At 37.9% G+C, this 22,348-nt stretch overlaps 1 protein-coding gene across 2 annotated transcripts in view; it reads right to left on the reverse strand.

Annotated features, from left to right (window-relative positions):
• The window catches only part of EXOC6B (exocyst complex component 6B), a 566,147-nt gene extending 546,887 nt beyond the window's left edge, over positions 1-19,260 (reverse strand). For both annotated transcript variants that reach the window (XM_054586855.1, XM_054586854.1), the window contains exon 1: positions 19,063-19,260. In XM_054586855.1, the coding sequence (XP_054442830.1) occupies positions 19,063-19,175 (113 nt within the window). In that variant the 5' untranslated portion in view covers positions 19,176-19,260. The remainder of the gene's footprint in view (positions 1-19,062) is intronic.
• Between the last annotated feature and the right edge of the window lie 3,088 nt (positions 19,261-22,348).

Raw genomic sequence — 22,348 nt, forward strand, 5'->3', positions numbered from 1 at the left:
GTAATCTATCAAGCTAAAGAAGAAAAATTCCATGATCATATATCAATCAATGCAGTAAAAGCATTGGACAAAATTCAACAGTCTTTCGTGATTAAAAAGCTCTCAGAAAATGGATATAGAAGAGAACTTCCTCAACTTTGTAAAGAGCATCTGTAAAAAACCTATAACTAACACTATGCTTTCTCTCTAAGGTCAGGAACAAGGCAAAGATGTCTACTTTTACCAGTCTTATTCGATATAGTCCTGAAAATTCTAGCCAGAGAAAGAAAATTAAAGAAAAGGCACACAGACTGGAAAAAAAAAGAGCTAAAACTGTCCCTATTTGCAGATGACACTATCATCTACATGGAAACGCCAAGGAATCTACAAAGCAAAACAAAACTCCTAGATGACTAAGTGACTTCAGCAAAGTCACAATGGCCCAAGATAAACATAGAAATATTAACTGTATTTCTACATACTAGCAATGAACACATTGACAGCAAAATTAAAAATAAAATATCTCTTACATCACTCCTTAAAAAGAAGTACTTAGGCTTAAGCCTAGCAAAACATGTGAATGCTAAAAACTACATAATGCTGATGAGAAGAAATCAAAAAAGAGTTAAATAAAGAGACATACCATGTTTGTGAATTGGAAGAACTCATGAAATAAGGATATCAATTCCCTACAAATTGATACACAAGTTTAGCTCAATTCATATCAAAATTTCAGCAGGATAATTTTGGAGAGATAGACAATATTCTATAATTTATGTGAAAGGGCAAAGGAACTAAATTAACTAAAACTATTTTGATAAAGAAAATTAAAATGGGAGAATCAGTCTACCCAATATCAAGATTTATTCTATAAAAAGACAGTAACCAAGGCTGTACTGGCAGAAGAATATATACATAGATCAACAGAAAAGAGAATGCAGGAATACACCCACACAGCCAAAAAAGAAAAAGCAGGAGATAATCTTCAAGATCTAAAAAATTCTTAGAATTGACACCAAAAGCACGCTCCATACAAGGAAAAATTAATAAGCTGGATTTTATCAAAATTAAAAACTTATGATCTATAAAAGACCCTCTCTAGAGGGTGAAAAGACAAGCTACAGAATGGGAGAAAATATCTGTGAACCCCATATCCAGCATAGGACTAGTATTGGAATATATAAAGGAGTCTCAAAACTCGATGGCAAAAAAAAAAAAAAGAAAGAAAGAAAGAAATCCAATTAGAACTAGAACAAGAAGGCAATTCAACTAAGTGGCAAATAAGCACAGGAAAAAATGTTCAACCTAATTAGTAATTAGGGAAATACAAATTAAAACCACAATGAGATATTACTACACATGTTATCAGAATGGCTAAAATAAAAATGGCAACAATTACTGAATACTGGATACTAACTACTGAAAAGGATCTACAGAAAATGGAACCTCATACATTGTTAGTGAGAATGTAAAATCATACATCTACTTTGGAAAATAATTTTGGCAATTCTTCAAAAAATGAAATATAGTGTTACCATATGACCCAAAAATTCCACTCTTAGTTATTTACCCAAAAGAACTTAAAACATTCGTTCATACAAATACCTTTACACAAATGTTCATAGCAGTTTTATCTGTTAATAGCCAAAAACTGAAATCCAGATGTTGTTCAATGAGTGAATGATTAAACAAACTGTGGCACAACTATACCAGGGAATATTATTCAGCAATAAAAAGGAGCAAACTATTAATATTCCACAACAACTTGGATGAATCTGCAGGGAATTACACTGAGAAGAGCCAATTCTACTATGTTAAATGCTGTATGATTTCATTTAAATAACGTTTTTTAAATGACAAAACTATAAAGAACAGATTAGTGGTCATTGGGGCTAAAAAGGTGTGGGGGACAGAAGGTAAGCTGTTGTTGCTGTAAGAGAGAGACATGAAGAAGGATCCTTGCAGTGATGGAAATGTTCTATATCTTGACTGTCAATACACAAAATCAATATCTTGGCCCTGATATGTTGTGCTACAGTTCTGCAAGATGTTACTATTGGAGGAAACTGGGTAAAGAGTACCGGGGAATCTCTATGTATAATTTCTTAAAACTGCATGTGAATCTACAATTATTTCGAATAAAAAGTTTAATTTTTAAAAAAAGCAAATGATAAATGCATATAGTTGGGTCCACATTCACCATTTAAAATGTTTCTAATAACCCTTTTTCTTTAATTGCAAGAGCTCTTCTCATTTCACCTTTCACTTTCCTCTTACTTTTGCAGACCAATGCTAAAACATCTTCACTGTACATCCTCTCCTTACAAATGCCAAGCAATTCCTTTACCTCATCAAAAACAAATTGCTTGGTGAGCTCCCTTATTTCTTTCCTTTTTTTTAATGTGTTTCACAAACATATATTTCCCAAAATAAGATTCCGTACCAAAAATGTTTCATAACATATGATCGGTCAGGGTCAATATCTGCTGTTCTTATTCATTAATATTGCTTGATAATATCACAATAGAATTTCATTGTTTGTTGGCACCAGAGCTTCCCCAGAAAGTGAAATTTAGTTGTACTGTGTGACTCCTCCTTGCTTAGATGTTTCACTAGAGAATGCATATTGTAAAGTTCTAAATTATAGGAAGTAGAAGGGTGATACAAAAAAGAAAGTACAAATACAAGGAAAGAAAATAGAGATATTGAGAACAAAGGAGCAAAGACACGGCTTAGACATGGAACAAGATGTTAGTGCTCCAAAGATATGCTTTTGTCTCAGAGCTTCTCATGTCCCAAGTGCTATAGAAACAGGATCAAAACTGAAATCCTATGTTACCCCACAGTTTTTTAATCAAAAACTAATACAGCAAAAGAGCCCGTATTTTAAGCTAAATTATAATATTTGGCAAATGGCTTTCATCAATTATCTAACCATAGAACATTTATCTAGTATTCAAAACACTGGAGCACCTAAACTCAAAAAATGATAGAATTGCATTTTTTAAAAAAAAGGGTTGTCATTAATGCCATTGTTTTGCTTTTATCTAATGATCAATCTGATTATCAAACAACAGTACTAAATGAACAGTACTAAATACAGTGCAACATGCATGTCAATGTGGTATCTTCAAGACTTAACAGTAGCTGGGTGTTTCCACAGAGTCACAATCTCTGTGTATCGCCACAGACCACAGGAAGGTAGTCTAGTTGGTTGCACTGTGATAGCTCTTGCTCACAGATGTTTCTTTCACTGGGTAACATGTGAAAGTTATAAATTATAATTATGCAAACATGTACTACATGCTTAAACTTCTTTTACTGATTATTGTGCTCTTGAGAGTTACATATCTCAGGGGTTTTTTTTTTAATTAAAGATCTAGAACAAGGAAGTTTCCAGACATTCCAAATAAATAACCTTCTTAACAACATATACATTTTCCAGCCAGTGCATTCTAAATTATATAGCTAAAGGCAAAGCATCTATTTTACTTGTTGGCAACTTTTTAAATGGCCAGTGTGGGTTGGGTTTTGTTTCAACATCAAATTTAGATTGTTCCAAATGAAATTACTGAGGCTTTAATGACATTTACTTAAGTGCTAGGTAGGAATCTTGGCCCAATCCTTGGGTGCTCTCCCTCACTCCACTTCTTTCGGTGGAATGAGGTGACCTATTCACATTCTTTGACTTTCATAAAAAGATACTAATCCTACTCACAGCAGGTTTACTTTTAAAGCATATATAGCTCATACGACCTACTATGTAACACATTCAGGAAAAAAGGCAGAAAAATACAATTTTGGCCTTACATTCATTATTTATTAAAAATTTTAACTATTAAAAGTAACACTTATGAAGAAATAACTATCACATATGTAATGCATACATTCTTTCAGATCAGAAACCATGGAGACTGTACACATACGCATTTGACTAAGGAAAGTGTCCACAGCATTCATAGGACTCCCAAAAAAAGAAATAAAAGAAAAAAAAATAAAGGGAGGGAGGAATAATGTACCTTCCAACTCCCACTATAGATAGATATTATCAAGTCTATGCCTTGATTAAGCCAAGACCAGCAGAGAACTAACTGCATTCCTTTGGTTCCCTGCAAAACTGCTTTTACTAAATTGTGCTTTGGTTATGCCATACGCTTTCACTAAAGGACAGTATAGGGAACAGCCTGTCACATATTGCTGCATTTACTATATGGATATTAAAGTTACATTATACAGGCCTTCTTTGTGAGGACATATGGGAGAAACAGTTCTCTGGTCTTACTTAGAACCAAGAACAGCTGTGCTCCTCCTAAGTAACTACTTTTTAATTTTATGTCACCATAACTCAAATAACTGAACACGTCTCTTTTTTATTTTTTGTACTAGTTGTCAGAAAGCCTGGAGCCACAGTGATGGCCCACCTTTACAAAATGAACAAGCCTTCAAATACAAATTTTTTATGCATCCTAGTTCCCTGCATGTCTTTTCCTTTTTGGAATTCACTAAGTTTTGGCTTCCCCACTAAGAAATTACACTCTGACCCAATACTTCCTGGTGTATCAAAAAGGTATTCTTCTGGATCATAGTAAATGTTCTAAAAAATCTGTTCACAAATGTGAATCTTCTAACTGCTCTCACTCTTGATTTCATACACTCCTTCCTATCTTTGTTTTCCCTTTGCCCCAATTTGCACTCCATCTCTGATACATCTATTATGTGAATTTTTTAAAAATCATATATATTTTTGGAAACTGTCTAATTCCTTTCTAGAACAAGGCAAGGGGAAAATTAGAGAAAAGAGAAAATAGTCAATTGTCAATTAACAAAAATAAGAGAAAGGAGATTGAGAATACCCAAAAACAGAATTAAGACAAAACTAATCTCTCAAAAAAATAGTCAAAATGTATGCCCTGGCTGGTGCAGCTCAGTGAACTGAGTGCCAGTCTGCAAACAACAGGGTTGCATGATCAATTCCCAGTCAGGGCACATGCTTGGGTTGCAAGCCAGGTCTCCAGTAGCAGGTGCTCGAGAGGAACCACATATTGATGTGTCTCTTCCTCTCTCCCTCCCTTCCCCCCTCTCTAAAAATAAATAAAATCTTTTAAAAAATAGTCAAACGTGGTGTAAAACATAAATGTTAAGTTACATGCAATTTAAAGGAAAACATTTACCATTCTGCAGACATTTAGAAATGTTAAATATACATATAATTTACAGATATGCAACATCACAAACTACTTTTTAAAAATAGCCAAAATATTAAAATATTCCATTACTGATGTTTAATTTGTAACTGAGCTCTCCTTAATTCAAATATTGTAACAAAGTCCATACAACATCAGTTCATCTTTGGGTAATGTCTTCCTTGTTTTCTAAATAAGCCAGCAAATACTACTACATTGCAAAAATGGCTTTGCTCTTCTTTACCACAGCAACAGCAGACATCTCTAAGAAATGACCTATTAGTCACCTGTGTCTCAAAGTGTTTAAGCTCAGATGTGTGTGTGTGTGTGTGTGTGTGTGTGTGTAACTCAATTTCCACTAACTCCTCCCCCCACTGTTTTTGCTTTTCCCTCAAAGCAAATGGAAAATGTCATCACTGCTCAACTTCTCAACTCAGATTCACACATTTCATAGATAAACCACTTACTAATTTTATCTCTTCAGTTGCTTTTAGTTGAAAGCCTGATTTTGGTATGTAATTAAATCAATTATTATATCATTAGCAAATACTACAAACTATCAACAACTTCAATGATATAAAGAACAAAAATATCTATTACCTTCAATGACCTAATTAATATTCATACATGTTAGAAACTAAACTACATCATAAATGTCATCTAAATTCTAAACTGTTTCCAAACCTGTACTAGTTGCCCTTATCATAACTTTTTGCAACTAATGCATATGCTAATTGTGTTGATGCTAGAAATTATGTAAACATAAGAATACATGCCATAACATTTTTTAATTGATTTTAAGGAGAGGGAGAAAGAGAAACGTCAGTTTGTTGTTACACTTATTTTATGCATTCATTGGTTGATTCGTTATGTGCCCTCATTAGAGATGGATCCAGCAACCTTGGCATATACCAGGACAATGCTCTCACCAACTAACTACCCAGCCAGGGCCATACCATAATATTTTAAAGTAAAAAACTATTTAAATGTTGAAATCCTCTTATTTGTTAAGACTTTTATTTGTATATGAGGCACAATTATCTAATAATATCACTGCATTACCCCCAGAAAAACTTCTGATTTCAAATTTTTACAGCCTGCTGCTGTTTCTTAAAAATTCTTTTAAAATGTGTGTTTATTCATGTCCCTTTGACTAAGACAATGAAAGGGCAAGTTTGAAGCTTTCATGCCTGAAAAACAATGGTTTCTTTGTTTTAGTAGTAACAACTCATTTCAATTTGTATACTCCTGATATGTTTGTTTAAACAAAGCGTAACTATCAAAGGTTCTGTGCTGGTGCTCCCAAATCAAAAAGAAAATACCAACTTTATAGAAAAATCAGCAAAGAACATGAACAGTACACACACACACACACACACACACACACACACACAAAGATATACAAAAAGCCTTTCTACATATAGAGATACTCAGCTGCTCTCATAATAAGAAAAGCACAAATGAAAATTATATTGAAATCTCATTTATCATTTATCATACAAGCAAAAACTCAAAAGACTAATACACATGCTATTGAAAAAGCTAAGAGAAATGAGCAATTTCACAGACTGCTCAGGGAGAGCAAAATGTCACCACCTCTACAGAGATTAATTACCAAATTATAGATACATTCATCATTTACCAGCAATCCCACTTCTGAGAATCTATCCTACAGATACAGTATGAAATATAAAATAGGAAATGACAAGTATTCAAGGTTATTAAGTGCTGCGTTATTATGTCCAGGAAAAGACTGAAAATAACCCAACTTCACAAAAAATAGGGGATTGGTTGAGTAAACCATGGTATATATACATAATGGAATACTCTGCAGCTGTAAAAAAGAACAAGGATCTCTGCATACTGATTTTCAAAATATACTAATGAGTAAAAAACTAAGCTACAAAACTATGTATATAGTATACTACTTATTTTGTAAAAAGGGGGGAAATAAAATTATATATGATGATGTTTGCATAAAAACACAATGGAAAAATAAACAACAAACTAATAAAAGGAGGAAACAGGAAATGGAAGAAAAAGTATTTATTAGATCTATGATTCATAACTTTTCTTTCCATTTTTTTAAATGGAATATTTCACACCCAAACAAATAAAGAAAATTTACCTATCAGTTTTTAGTAGTTTTTTTTTTTATCCTCACCCAAGGACATTTTTTCCTTTGCTTTTAGAGAGAGAGGAAGGTAGAGAAACATCAATGTAAGAGAGAAACAGCAATTGGTTGCATTCGGTATGCACCAGAACCTGGGACTGTGTGCACCCAGACCTGGGATTGAACCTGCAACCTAGGTATGTGCTCTGACTGGGCATCAAACCCACAATGTTTCAGTTACAGGATGATGCTCCAACCAACTGAGCCACACCGGCCAGGGCAAACACGTTTGTTTGTTTGTTTGTTTTCTTTAATTGCATGTTTTTTTCCATTACCATTTATCCCCCTTATACCCTCTTCTACCTCCAACTTCTCCCCTCCCCTGGCAATCACCATACTGTTGTCTGTGTCCCTGAGTTCTTTTTCTTTTTTGCTCAACCCCTCCGCCCCACAACCATTCTCCACCTGTTCATTTCATTTCAAAGGTATATTACGTAAGATTTCCAGATCAGTTTCACAAGCATTATATATTTGATCAGATAACAAACCCTTGAAATTCAGCATCAGCATAATTGCCAGATGCTACACTTCCATTTAATTTCTCTCTGTAACTACTAATTTTTCTGTGGTTTGAATTTAATTAATCACATAACACATCAGAATAACCTTCCAAAGGAAGAGCTTCAAAGAAAACTTTTTATTTAGCTTAAATAAAATTAGAGACGGAGCCCAGTGCTGGTTGAACCTAATCAGCACTGTCTTATCAGCTACAGAGGGTTTTTCGCAGTTTTTCATTTTTTTCAATTTGCTTGACAACTCAATGAGATTATTAAAATAAAACCTAATTTCTCTTTATCAAACCACAAAAAAATCATTCTCCTATTCCATATAGTAATAGAACTAACACTCTCCACCCTCTTTTCCCAAATGTACAATTTTAACTTTTTGAGAATTCTAAGCTTTATTTATACAAGAAGCACTTAGATTACATTTTAATCACTAGAGTTATCATACTTAAATTTGCAAACTTTTGACAACACTGCACAAAATACAAAAGAATGACAGGGTTAGGGGCCATAGATCATACTTTGGGTTGACAAAAAGAAAGAACTATAAAATTATATGTAATTACAAAAAATAAACATTTCTGATATGTTGAGTTTCTCAAGATATTCAGCAGTTTTATTTTTTATGCCTAGTCATATTTTTTAAGACAGTTAATTCGCAAGTCAGTTAATCAACCCAGTTAATTAACAGTTCATAATTCATTTTATTCTTCTGATCATTTAACAAATATTTATTGAGCACCAACTATATGCCAGGCACTCTAGGCTCTCAGAATAGAGCAGCAAACAAAAGAAACAAAATCCCTCCCCTCCTGGAATACACATCTAGTGAAGGAGGCAATCAAGTATCACTTACGTCAGGCAGTAGTAAGTGCTATGAAGAAAAATAAAGTTCTTCTTTATTTCCTATTCCAATAAATTGTACACCATTTGCTCAGTTATTTAGGCTAAGACCCTTAGAATCATCCTCAATTTCCCTCATTCTTTAATCCCCATAAAGAATCCATCTTTTGGCTCTACTTTCAAAATATATTCTAAATCTATTTCTCATCATCTTCTCCTCCACACCTTATTGCCACAACCATCTTCTTGCATCTTGTTACTTGCAAATATCCCTTGGACAATTTCCCTGTTTCTTCTCTTACTGTTCTCACACAGCAGATAGAATTATCCTTGTTTAACATAACTTAAGATCATGGTCCTTCACTGCTAAAAACTCTCCTGTACATTCCCACAACAGCTGGAATAAAATGAGCCTCTTCGTAGTTGAAATGATCTGGACCCTGACTGCTCTCCTTCCATCGCCTCCCACCATTATGCTTCTTCTGAGGACCTTAACACTGTGCCCTGCGTCTAGAAGAGACTGCTCCCAGAAAACCATATGGCTTGTTCTTTCATTGTGTTCAAACCTTTGCCAGAACAACTTTTTCTAACCACCTAATCAAAACAATACTCCATCATATATAACATTAGTCACTAAATAGCATTACATTACATCTGTTTGTTTATTCTGTGAGTGTGCCACTAGAATACAAAGTGCCTAAGGGCAGGAGTTGTCTGTTTTGTCCCTTGCTGTATCCCAGAGTCCGGAAGAGTATCTAACACATAGAAGTTGCTTAATGAGTATTTGTTGAATGATTGACTAAATTAATTCATGAATGAATGAAGCCACTAAATGATATAGCTAGAGCCCTAGCTAGGTAGTTCAGTTTGTTAGAGCATCGTTGTGGATATGCCAAAGTTGCAAGTTCAGTCTCTGGTCAAGAAGCAACCAATTAATGCAATAATAAGTAGAAGAACAAATAGATGTTTGTTTCTCTCTCTCTCTCTCTCTCTCTCTCTCTTTCTCTCTTTCAAGTCAATAAATAAAAAAATTTAATGATATAGCTATAAAATATATAACAAGATATGAAACTGTATATAACATGTTAACTAAAAAAGATATAACATGATAATATTCTTCCAATACCTAGTGCAATAAAATACATATGAAAAAGTTAAAAAGAAATATACAAATCTAAGAATTGTGAGGGGATGGTAGGATTAAATTTATTATTGTCTGTCTTTCACCTTTTTCAAAGTCATTATATTGCATTTATAATTAAAATATAAAAATGTTATTTTTAAGGACTTTTTTATTTATTTATTTTTAGAGAGCAGGGAAGGGAGGGAGAAAGAGAGGAGCAGAAACGTAGATGTATGGTTGCCTTTGTCGCGCCCCTCTCTGGGGACCTGGCCCACAACCCTGGCATGTGTCCTGACTGGGAACCAAACTGGTAACCCTTTGCTTCACAGTCTGGTGCTCAATCCACTGAGCCACACCAGCCAGGGCAAAATATAAAAATGTTATTTTTAAAAGAATGCTACTAATAAAAAAGTTAGCAATCAGCAATGAGACATCATTTCTTTCCCCTCAATGATGAGGTGTTTTTCAAATTTATTTCTTATTTCCCCCTCCATTCTCCAATCTATCCCAAAACAAGCATTTTCAGGGTCTGATTATTGATGATTATTACATCCCTTACATATGTAAGTGCAGGCAAAAAAAAAAAAGGGGGGGGTGCCAAGAACCACTAAACTAAGGTAACTCCAAAAACAGAAATACCCTAAGGCCACATAACAAACGAAAGGCAGAAGAGGACTCATATTACCTGAGTGACTACTACTTAGCAGGTATTGTGAAGAATGCAAGACTCCTTTTTTTTTTTCCATAACTGTTCCTACAACGTAAATGGTATCATCCCCATTTTATAAATGAGAAAAAATTGCCTTCTGAGGTGGTAAGTTGCTTATAAAAATAATTAATTAATTAAAGAAGTTCAAGCATGGACCAATAGTGAGAAAGTACAGCTTTGTAAAAACAAAATACATAAGGAAAAGGTCTAGAAGGAAATGCATCAAAACAAGAGGAGTTGTGTCATAGGATTATAAATAATTTTTAATAGTTTCCAAAATTTTATAATGTTGACATAATGTTTTAACAGTGAAAATAATTAAACAGATAAGATTCTATTGTTAATATATTTTATGTTAATTGTAAGACTGAGTAGTATGACACAAAACAATTATGTAAGATAAGACAACAATCAGTCCCTAAAGTAAAATGCTTCCCTAAGATCAAATATAGCAATCACATCATTGTTATTATAATACAGGGCCTCAAAAATGAAAGGTAGCAATTGAGCTAAAGAGAGAAAACCATTAGCTGAAAACATTAGAGCAAACTTCTTCCTGGATGAGAACACTCAAGGAGAAGAGTCAGGATGAATAGCAAAAGTCAAATAAACCACAATGGCAGGGTCTTGACTATTACATTTCCACCATAAATAAGAAATAAAAATTACAGGATAAAAAGATCAAGATAAATCAACCAGGAATATATATATGAGTAAGAAGAGGGCATTTGCCCCGACTGGTGTGGCGGCTCAGTGCATTGGGCACCCTCCTGCCAACCAAAAGGTCTCCCGGTCCCAGTCAGGGAACATGCCTGGACGGAGGGCCAGGGGGCACTGGGACAGATGGATGTTTCTCTCACACATCAATGTTACTCTCCCTCTCCTTCTCCCTCCCTTCCCCTCTCTAAAAATAAAGGGTACTCAACAAATGGTGCTAGAACAAGTGGACAGCAACACATAAAAGAATGAAAGTGGACACTCTTCCTCCCAATAGATACAAAAATTAACTCAAAAATGGGTTTTTAACCCATTAACCTTAATGTAAGAGACAGAATTATAAAACTCTTAAAAAAAGCAAACGAGTAAATCTTCATGGTCTTGGGTTAAGTGAAAGCTTCTTGGATAAACCAAAAACACAAGCAAACAAATTAAAAATAGATAAACTGAGTTACATCAAAATTAAAAACTTTTGTGTAGCAAATGATACCATCAAGAAAGAAAAAAGAAGAGGACTTCCAGTGAAGATGGAAGCATGAGTAAATAAACATGGCTTACCTCCTCACACAACCACATCAAAATTACAACTAAACTATAGAACAACCACCACTCAGAACGATCAGAAATAAGGTTAAATGGAAGGAAGTCCAACAACTATGGAATTAAAGAAACCACATCCATCCATACTGGTAGGAGGGGCACAGATGTGGATCTGGCTGACCGCACACCCGTGCATGATGGATAAAAATCTGGGAGTGAGGGGCTGGTCCCACACTCATGTGTGGTGAATCAAACTTCGGGAGGGATATCTGGGGAGCAAGGAGTCCCAGCCCCACACCAGGACCCCCAGCCTAGGGTTTCAATGCCAGGAAGATAAGTCCCCATAACTTCTGGCTGCAAAAAACAGCAGGGACTGAGACAGTGGGAGAAACTTCTGAAGTCCAAGCAGTTCCTCTTAAAGAACCTATATACAGACTTAATCAGATTCACTCTTTCTGAGTGCCAGCACCAGGGTAGCAGCTTGAAAGGCACCAGTGGCATACAGGGAGAAACTGAAGTGTCTGGCATCAAGGCAAGAGCTGGGGGACAGCTTTCTACCCAGCAGAAAGGTGGACAGAGGCCATTTTTCCTTTTCAGAACCCTCCACCCCCAGAGCCACAGAGCCAGCAGGCAAGTGCCATACTTGAGACTCCATCAACCTGGCTAAAACTATTTGTCCAGCCCTGGACATCCACTGAGGCTCTGCTCCACCCAGCTTACAGGCCCACCTAAGCTGTTAGCAGTGGCTTTTCCATATGAATAGTTGGTCTTGGCTCTTGTTTCACGACTTCCTAAATTTTCCCAAACAAGCAGAGCCAACTTCAGTAAGCCTCCAGCTCCCATACTTCTTGCTAAGTAGCTCCAGGCCTTGCACTAGCAGCGTCCAACCTAAGTTCACGGTTTGGCCTCTCCTGGGAACCTCGAAGCCCAGAACAAGTAGCAGCCATCAGCAGATTGATTGGTAGCTCATGCAAGGGTGGTCCCAGGCAAACATAGGTTGGGACTGACCGTGGCCTGCACCAGTCAGGAAACCCCAGAACATGTGCACCCAGAGGACAACTACAGACCACATCAGAGCACCACCACCTTACCCCTGCATAGCTGATCCTCCACGGAAAGTGGAGGTTGGTGGTCAGTGGTCACAGCCACTTCTTGCAGCTGACTAGCCTGAGTAAATCCCTCCCATTGAACTGCCAACAACAATCAAGGCTCAACTACAAGAGGAGGGGGTACTCAGCCCACATGAAGGGTACACCTCAAGTAACCAGCCTGGGTGATAGGGGAGGCTGTGCTACTGGACCCTACAGGACACCTACTACATTAGGCCAGGCTACAAAGACAGGGAGCCATAGCAGCTCTGCCTAATATATAGAAACAAACACAGGGAGGCTGCCAAAGTGAGGAGACAAAGAAACATGGCCCAAATCAAAGAACAGATCAAAACTTCAGAAAAAGAGCTAAACAAAATGGAGACAAGCAATCTATCAGATGCAGAGTTCAAAATATTGGTTACAAGAATGCTCAAGGAACTTAGTGAGGACCTCAACAACATGAAAAAGTTCTAGTCAAAAACAAAGGATTCACTAATTGAAATAAAGAACAATTTACAGGAAAACAACAGTAGAGTGAATAAGGCCGAGAATCAAATCAATGATTTGGAACATAAGGAAGCAAAAAACAACTTAATCAGAACAACAAGAAGAAAGGAATCCAAAAAAATGAAGATAGCGTAAGGAGTCTGTGGGACAACTTCAAGAGGTCCAACATTCGCATCATAGGGGTGCCAGAAGGAGAAAAGAAAGAGCAGAAATTGGAAATCTATTTGAAAAAGTAATGAAATAAACTTCCCTAATTGGGTGAAGGAAATAGGCATGCAAGTCCAGGAAGCACAGAGAGTACCAAACAAAATGGATGCAAAAAGGTCCACTCCGAGATACATCATAATTAATATGCCAAAGGTTAAAGATAAAGAGAGAATCTTAAAAGCAGCAAGAGAAAAACAGTCAGTTACCTACACAGGAGTTCCCATAAAACTATCAGCTGATTTTTCAAAAGAAACTTTGCAGGCTAGAAAGGATTGGCAAGAAATATTCAAACACAAAAAGCAGGGATGTACAAGATTGCTCTACCCAGCAGAGCTATCATTTAGAATCAGAGAGCACATAAAGAGCTTCCCAGACAAGAAAAACCTAAAGGAGTTCATCATCACCAAAACATTACTATATGAAATGTTAAAAGGACTTATTTAGGAAAAAGAAGATCAAAACTATGAAGAATAAAATGGCAATAAATACATGTCTATCAACAACTGAATCTAAAAAACAAACTAAGTGCCCTGGCTTGTGTGGCTCAGTAGATTGAGCACCGGCCTGCAAACCAGAAGGTTACCAGCTGGGTTTCCGGTCAAGGCACATGCCTGCATTGCAGGCCAGATCCCCGGTTGGGGGCATGCAAAAGGCAGTTGATTGATATGTCTCTCACACATTGATGTTTCTCTCCCTCTCTTTCTTCCTCCCCTCCCCCTCTCTAAAAATAAATAAATAAAATAAAATTTTTTAAAAAAGCAAACAAGGAGAACAGAGACAGAACAATGGTTACAGAGAGCATTGTGATGGTTGCCAGGTGGGAGGGGGGTTTAGGGAAATGGGTGAAAAGGTGAGGGCATTACGAAGTACAAACTGGTAGTTACAGAATAGTCATGTAAATTACAGTATAGGAAATGGAAATTACAGTATAGGGGATGTAAAGTACAGTATAGGAAAGAGAGTGGCCAAAGAACTTATATGCAAGACCCATGGACATGAACAAAGGTGTGGGGATTGCCTGAGGGAGTGAGGGGTGCTGAGTAGAAGGGGCAAAAGGGGAAATATAGACAACTGCAATAGCGTAATCAATAAAATATAATTAAAAATTAAAATACAAAAGTAAAAGAAAAACAAAAGACGAAAGACAAAAGACAACTCACACAATAGAAAAAAGTATTTGCAAATAACATATTTGGTGAGAGACTGAACATATAAAGAACACTCACAACTCAACAATAAAAAGACAAATAACCCAATCAAAAACTGAGCCAAGGATCTGAATAGACATTTCTCCAAAAATCACATGAAAGGTTTAGCCACTAGGGAAATGCAAACCAAAGCTACAGTGAAATGCAACATCACCTCTAGAATGGCTCAAATAAAAAAGATAATAACAGCTGTTGACAAGCATATGAGGAAACTGGAACCTTCATACACTGCTGGTTAGAATGTAAAATGGTACCGACATTTTGAAAAACAATTTGACAGTTTCCCAAAATGTGAAACACAGAGTTACCATATGACCTAGAAATTCCACTCCTCGGTATACAAACCAGAGAAATGAAAACATATGCCCACAAAAAAAGCCAGCACACAAATTATTCATAGCATAGTTCATAACAGGTCCAAAATGGAAACAACCCAAACGTCCATCACCTGATGAATAAATGAAATGTGCTACATCCATACAATGGAATACTTATTCAGCAATGAAAGGAAATGAAGTATTGATACAATCTACCACACAAATGAACCCTGAAAATATTATGCTTGGTCACAAAGAACACACACTGTATGATCTGTATGATTCTATTTCTATGAAATGTCCAGAATATGCAAACCCATGAACACAGAAAGTACAGCGACTGCCTGGGGAGGAAGGGGACAGACACAGAATGAAAAGTGACTGTCAACGGGTACGGCGTTTCTTCTTGGAGTGATGGAAATGTTCCAGAATTACATTATGGTTATTTTGCACAACTGTGAATACACTAAAAACCACTGAATTGTACACTTCAAATGGGTGAACTACATGGTATATGAACTGTATCTCAATAAAGCTACTTTTAAAGGTACTATATTTCAGTGTTGAATTAAACAGTTTATATGATAATGAAAGGAAACTAGACTTTGGCTGATAAGCATACAATATGGTTCAGATATCAAATTATAATGTTGTACATCTGAAATTTATATCATGTTATTAACCAATGTTACTTCAATAAATTTATTTTTTAAGTTTAAAAACAAAATCTGAAACAGCAATTAAAAATGAATGTTACCTGCTAGTATCGAGAGAAATAGAGGAAATGACCTACTGAGTAAGTGATATGAGAGAAAACTAGAGATAGAGAGGGAATTTGAAAACTGAAAATATGGAGCTATTGTGCATCAATGATTTGCAATCTGTATTTTGGCATCAGGGCTACAAAGCTGGAATCAATATTAATACTTTAAAAACAAGACAGCCCCTAATATCATATGGGTCTCTTTCCAAATCTGCAAAATCAAGACTTGCAACTAACAAAATAATTTTTAAGGCAAAGAAAGAAATGGCTGCTTCCCAAAAGAATTTGCTAGGCAACAGCCTCTATATACGTGATATGCTTGTGCCTTTCAAAATTACAGTGAAAAAGGGAAAGCACTCCCTTATGATATGTGGGAATTGACTAACATTACATGACTGTCCATAATTAAAATAAGGACAGTTATATAGTGAAAAATTCAAGCCACTGTGGCTCCTCAAACGAAAAGGAACAAGACTAGAAGAATAACTTGGTACACCAGGGAAAGAAAGAAAGTAATGATTCACAAGTAATAGTTGGCAAAGGAAAAAGTCTGGTTAAGCAAATGTAGCCAGGTAGATTTTTGTGAAGAGTAAAAATTTTAGGGATGACATACTAATCTTATATCTGCTATCAATTTACTGTTACTCTCTGTTCTTGCATTCCTCTTCAGTTATAAAACCTAACTCGGGAACAGCTAAGAATTGGCTTTCTTAAAAATGCTGCCTCAAAAGGTAGAATAAAGAGGAAAGACTATGAAGGGGGATAGAAGAATTTGAGATTTAGACAAGGGTAAAGTTAGGGAAGAGAGCCTACTGCTTTAATCAAATCTGGTTAATGACTGTGATGGAAAAACAGGATATTATGATAATGGAAGTACATCCAGGGTAAAGCATGGGATCTAACACATCAAGTCTGTGCATGCTGCTGTCTCTGAATGGGATTTAAAAAAAAAAAAAAAAAAAAAGGTGAGATCATCGGCTATGGATATGGGCAGGGACAAGCTAGACCAAAGACAAAGACAGTGGTTACTACTTGTATTTTAGAATGTTCAAGTAATTTGATCTTGGGCCGGATAGTAAGGTTTAGGGTTCTCTGCCGAAAGTACAGGGAATGAGGAAAGGCAACTAGAACTGATAGGAAAGTACAGGGGTTCTCAAACCTACCTTTTTTTTTTTTTTTTTTTTTACCATGTCCATTTACTGCAAAAGATCCTTAATTAAACTACCCCCATAAAATCCCACTTTTCAGTGAGAAAAGAACTCAGGAGAACTCCGTGACAACAGTGAAGCAAATTTTAGGAAGAATGAGTAACTTGTATTCAAACCATAATGCACGTATTCCTATGTCAAGATACTTGAAAATTACAGGGCAAAATTCAGTTGCTATAAATATGCATTACTATTCAGTGGAAGGTTAACATACTAAATCACAACAAACTAAACTGATAGCACCAAGTTAAAGTCATTTATCATATAAGCCAAGAACTACAGCAATGGAAAACCACAGCCAACTAACTCAAGACAACAATGATGGCGTCTGAGAAAGAATTTCTCCTAAAAACTCTGGTAATCCTAACTGCTCCAGTGGGAACTTTGCTTGCTTGCCAACTGCAGCTCAGCAGCCAAATTTCTTAGTAAAATACTGAAACAGCATGCTCAGTAACTAATAACATCTTGTTTTATGAATACTAAATATTAGTAACTATTAATGTACTCATAATACTAGTAAGTAGCCCTGTTTTTCATAAAAGACAATGAATGAGAATCATTTACACTAAAAAGCTCAGAACAATGGATAAAGAGAAGAGCATTATGGTCACGATCATAAGGCAGTAAGGGACTAGCAAACTGCGAAGCTTTGTCATGTTCAAGGATATAGCACTTGGAGACCTGTGCTAACAATGTGTCCTGGAGAAGGAAGCTGTGCCGGTGGAGGTGTGGAGTAAAGCCTTCAGCTTGTCCCTCCTTCACTCTTTCATGAGGCAACTCTCCCCATGAAAAAACAAGCAGTGAGTAATACAGGTAACTCTTTTTTGAAGAGAGAAGCAGCCACCAAGACTGTACACGGTGGGTAAGACAATTAATTATCTGTTCGCTACATGGAGATCAGAAGGTACCAGAGGAAGGATGAAGATGAGTGAGTTCTAGGGCACTAGTAAACTGAGAGGAAAGGGAAAGGTAGTTCGGAATCGGGCTTTGTAAGCAATTAACAACCAGTGCAGGTGGATGGTAATCCCCAGTTGAGGCAGAACGGCAGAGGTGAAGAATACAGACTCTGGATCCAGACTGCCAGAGGAGGAACCTCATCTCCCCCACTTTATTTTCTCAGTAACTTCGGGCAACTTAATCTTTGTGTGCCTCAGGTGAAAAACGAATAGTACTTAACAGGATTGTTTTGCGGTTTGAATAAGTTACATTTGTAAATTGCTTGATACAATGTCTTGCACTACATAGTAAACGATACCTAAGTTTTGTTAAGTAAATTGAAGTAGGTGGGGGTATCTTTTGACATCTCCAAATCAATGTAGGTGTCGGGGCAAAATTATGGTAAAAGGGGCGAGAGGGAGATAACTTGCCCTGGGCAATTAGACTACCATAAAGCTGCACCTTTGGGAGAGGTCGTCCTCCTGGGTTACGGGAGCACCCGCTCCCAGGAGAGGGACACGGGTTGAGGGAAACTTCCTTCCAGGCCTAGGATTTCCAGGAACTCATTTCTGAGAAGTGGTTGTGATTTTAAGGAGGCAAGAGTTTAATTTCCGAGCAACACGACACGGGGGAAATTCTATGCTGCCTGAAGAGCAGGGCTTATGTTTAGGGCAGGACGGGGCTGGAGTCGGAGGGAGAAGGGTGATGTCCTCAGGGAAAGATCTGATAAAAACCACCATCTGTCCGGTGCGCTCTAGCTGCCGGGCGCAGGGCTAGCCTCGGAGGAAGAACGAAAGCTGCCCCAGCCCGGAGGGAAGCAGGAGCTGCCTTCAGGGTGACTGGGCTGTGGAGGGCGGCGATCGGGAAAGGACCCCACGTCGGGGCTGCGGAGGGAGACCCGCCTCGTCTAGGGTGGAGGTCGCTCGCCCGGCTCTCCAAGGGAGGGGCCCGCGCTGGCCGTGCGGGCGGCTGGCCTGACGCACGGCCCCGAGGGAGCCGGCCCCCCTGCCCCGCTCGTGCCCTCCCGTGGGTAGCCCCGGCACCCGGGATACCTGAGCGTGGGCCCGATGCAGGCCGTGTCGGTGCTCTCGATTTCTCGCAGGATCCGCTCGTGCTCCGCTGCTGTCTCCAGGCTCTCCGCCTCCGCCATCTTACTCCGCTCCATAGACTGGGGCGCCCGGCAGCCTGTCCCCTCCTTCAGCTGCTCCGCTCACCTCACGCTCCCACTCCCACCCCAGGTTCCAGAGCCTCCCCAGCCTCCAGCCACCCGCAAGACGACCCCTCCCTCGGACTCGGCACGCCCCCTTGCGTCACTGCGTCCGCCGTCGTTCCACGCCATACCCTCTGGGATTCGTAGTTCTCTGGGAGATGCTGGGCAAGATTCCGCTCATATATTCATTAAATCCACGAGTAAGTGTAAAAAGCCTCACTTCAAGCCAGGAACAAGGAACGAATGCATATGCAACAGTGATCTAGTCAAGCAGTGGCCCTAACTAAGCCTACAAAATCTTGTCTAAGACCCTTGCCGCAAAGCTCAAAATGCTTTTCGGGTTCGAATAACAAGGAAGAGCTAAGTAGGTTTCTGTGGACAGCTGTCTTACAGGCTGGGAAGGTGGGGGTGCGGAGAGGGAAGGCTAAAGAAACCCAAGCTGAGAGACAAGGCAGAATGTGGCTGCAAGCCAGTTCAGAGACTCAAGCCCAGAGATCACCTGTGAGTGCAAAGGATTCAAAGACTGGGTCACGAGGTTTAAAAGATGTGACTGGAAGGTATGAGGAGATCTCAGAAAGTGAGCACGACATTTATTTGCACTATGTACAGAAGTAGCAGTTAGAGCTGGTGCTGGACAAGTACCTTGGAGAGAAATACCAGGCTGAGAAAATTGTATTTTATTCTAATGGCTCCACTGATCCAATGACCAACTATAACAGAAGTACCTAGAAACTTGTTTTTAATGCAGACTAAACATCCTACATCTGGACATTGTGGTCCCCAGATTAGAATTTAAAAATCATTTATTAATCAGTGCTTGAATTTTTACACAACACAATAAATGGGAATCCACCGAAGTTTTTTGGTTCACAGGCCGGCACTCAATCCACTGAGCCACACCAGCCAGGGCTACCACTGAAGTTTTTTAAGAAGAGCAACACAATCAGGAGCTTGGCATTAAAAAATTTGATCGAAAGCATGTGTGCAAGGCGGGAAGAAATAAAAAATTCACAGAGAAATGCTATAGAAACTTTTAAGGCCTATACCAGAGAAGTGGCAATAAAAATAAAAAGGAATGCACAAATACAAAATACATTTAAAAGCAGAATTGGCATGATTTATTAGATACAGGGAAGGAGGACTTTGGGTATTACTCTGAGGTTTGGAGCAGAATAGCTAGGAGAATTGTGTTGCTATCAACGCCAGAAAAAAAAAAAAAAGTCATGTAAGAACTAAACTAGATTCCCAGTCAGGGCACATGCCTGGGTTGTGGGCCAGGTCCCCAATAGGCGGTACATGAGAGGCAACCACACACTGATGTTTCTCTCCCTCTCTTTCTTTCACTCCCTTCTCCTCTGTCTAAAATTAAATAAATAAAACCTTTTAAGAAAAAAAGAAATAAACTAGAAATTGAGGCTAAATAATTTGTACTATAGCCTTACCATGGATTATTATGCAATCATTGAAGAGAAATAGAAAAGACTACTGTTTTCAAATTGTAGTGTTAAGTGAACAAGCAAGACATGAAACAATACATACAGTATGTCTTCATTTGTTTTATTAAAAGGATAAACATTTCTATGTTTATTTACACATAAAAGATTACATACATAGAGTATTTCTGAAAGGATACCCCAGAGACTGTTAACAGTAGTGACAGCTAGGAAAGGGACCGGAAGCAAGGGGCCTGAAGTCAGAGAAAGGTAATTTTAAAGTATGTGTACTTTTGGAATTATTTCCCTTGTGCATGTATTACTTTCTCAATAAAAATAGTTGGCATTAAATAAAAATTAATTTTAAAAAATAAACCAATAGTGAGGAGAATGAATGGGTTACAAGTCCTTGTTTGCCAGGAAGTAAGCAAGTTGCTAAACTGTCTGTGTCTAGGTAATCTCTGGCTGTCCTCCTTTTATTTTGTTACTCACATTTAAACAATTCCAGATGGATGTAGGAGGGGTATAGAGAGCATGGAGCCTTTCCTATTTCTGAAGATGTCTTGAAATATATGACAGAGTCCCTTCAGGTACCCATTTTAGCAACTTACTCAACAAAAAACTTTTTGTCCATCTCAGGAAGCAGACTGGTATGTAGACCAGATGTGTATAGAAGTGGTTAAACTAGCTTCTGCTACTTGCAGCATTTTTTGAGCTCCCACAGGCCAGAGATTTCATAGCCTACCAACAAGTGTGTGTGAGTCTTCCGTGACTCCAGTAGGAAAGTTCCAGGGAAGACAGCCTGCCCTCTAAATATAGAGAATATGAGGTCAGTGTGGAATGACCCAAAAAAGCACTAGACTGAGTCAGGGGGCCTTTGATTCATTTCTAGCATGAGTAGTTAAAATGTTGAGCACCTTCTATGCCAGGCACAAGACACAAAGCAAGCACTTCACTACATCATTTAATCCTTACAGCAATCCTTTACAGCAGATAATATGTACCTCATTTTACAGATGAGACCATTGAGACAATTGGTAATACCTCAAGTCTCACAGCTAGTAAATGATGAAGCTGGTATTCAAATCCAGGTCCATCTGATCCCAAAGCTTATTTCCTGGTCATCGGGCTATACTGTCCCTCCCATACCTACCATTGCCAATTTATTGTGTTAGTTTAAGCTAATCATTCTGCCTTTAAGCATCTACTTCTACATTAGTATAATTTATTATATCACATCTCAGGCCCCTTCCAAATCACTTTGGAGACCCCTTCTCTGAACTACCTCTTTCCACTCAATCCAAATGAACTGATTTTCCCTTCTCCTGCATCTGTAGATCTATAATGTCAACATTCTCACTACTCCCCATTGCCACTTCTAAACTGTTATTCCAACACCCTAGTTCCTCAATTCCTCTTTGAAATCTGGGTCATAAGGTTATGCTGTGGTCATCTGCTAATGCTCATCGTATTCCTCAGAAATTTCACCACTTGGCTCACAGTTTTCCTCTCCACCCTATTCTCTGCCATCATCCTGAGGCTCTTCAACATTAAGCTGGATAACCCAGCTAACACCCTAGCCTCACGTATCCCAACTATTCTAGCCAAGTTCCTCATGCCACACAGGCGATACATATATGAATGGCCACACTTTTCCCCTACCAGTCTATAAATGCTGCTTTACCCCAAAGACTA

Source organism: Pteronotus mesoamericanus, unplaced genomic scaffold (assembly GCF_021234165.1).
Source record: "Pteronotus mesoamericanus isolate MK-2021 breed Mesoamerican mustached bat unplaced genomic scaffold, CSHL_Meso_final contig_98, whole genome shotgun sequence".
NCBI classification, from domain to species: domain Eukaryota; kingdom Metazoa; phylum Chordata; class Mammalia; order Chiroptera; family Mormoopidae; genus Pteronotus; species Pteronotus mesoamericanus.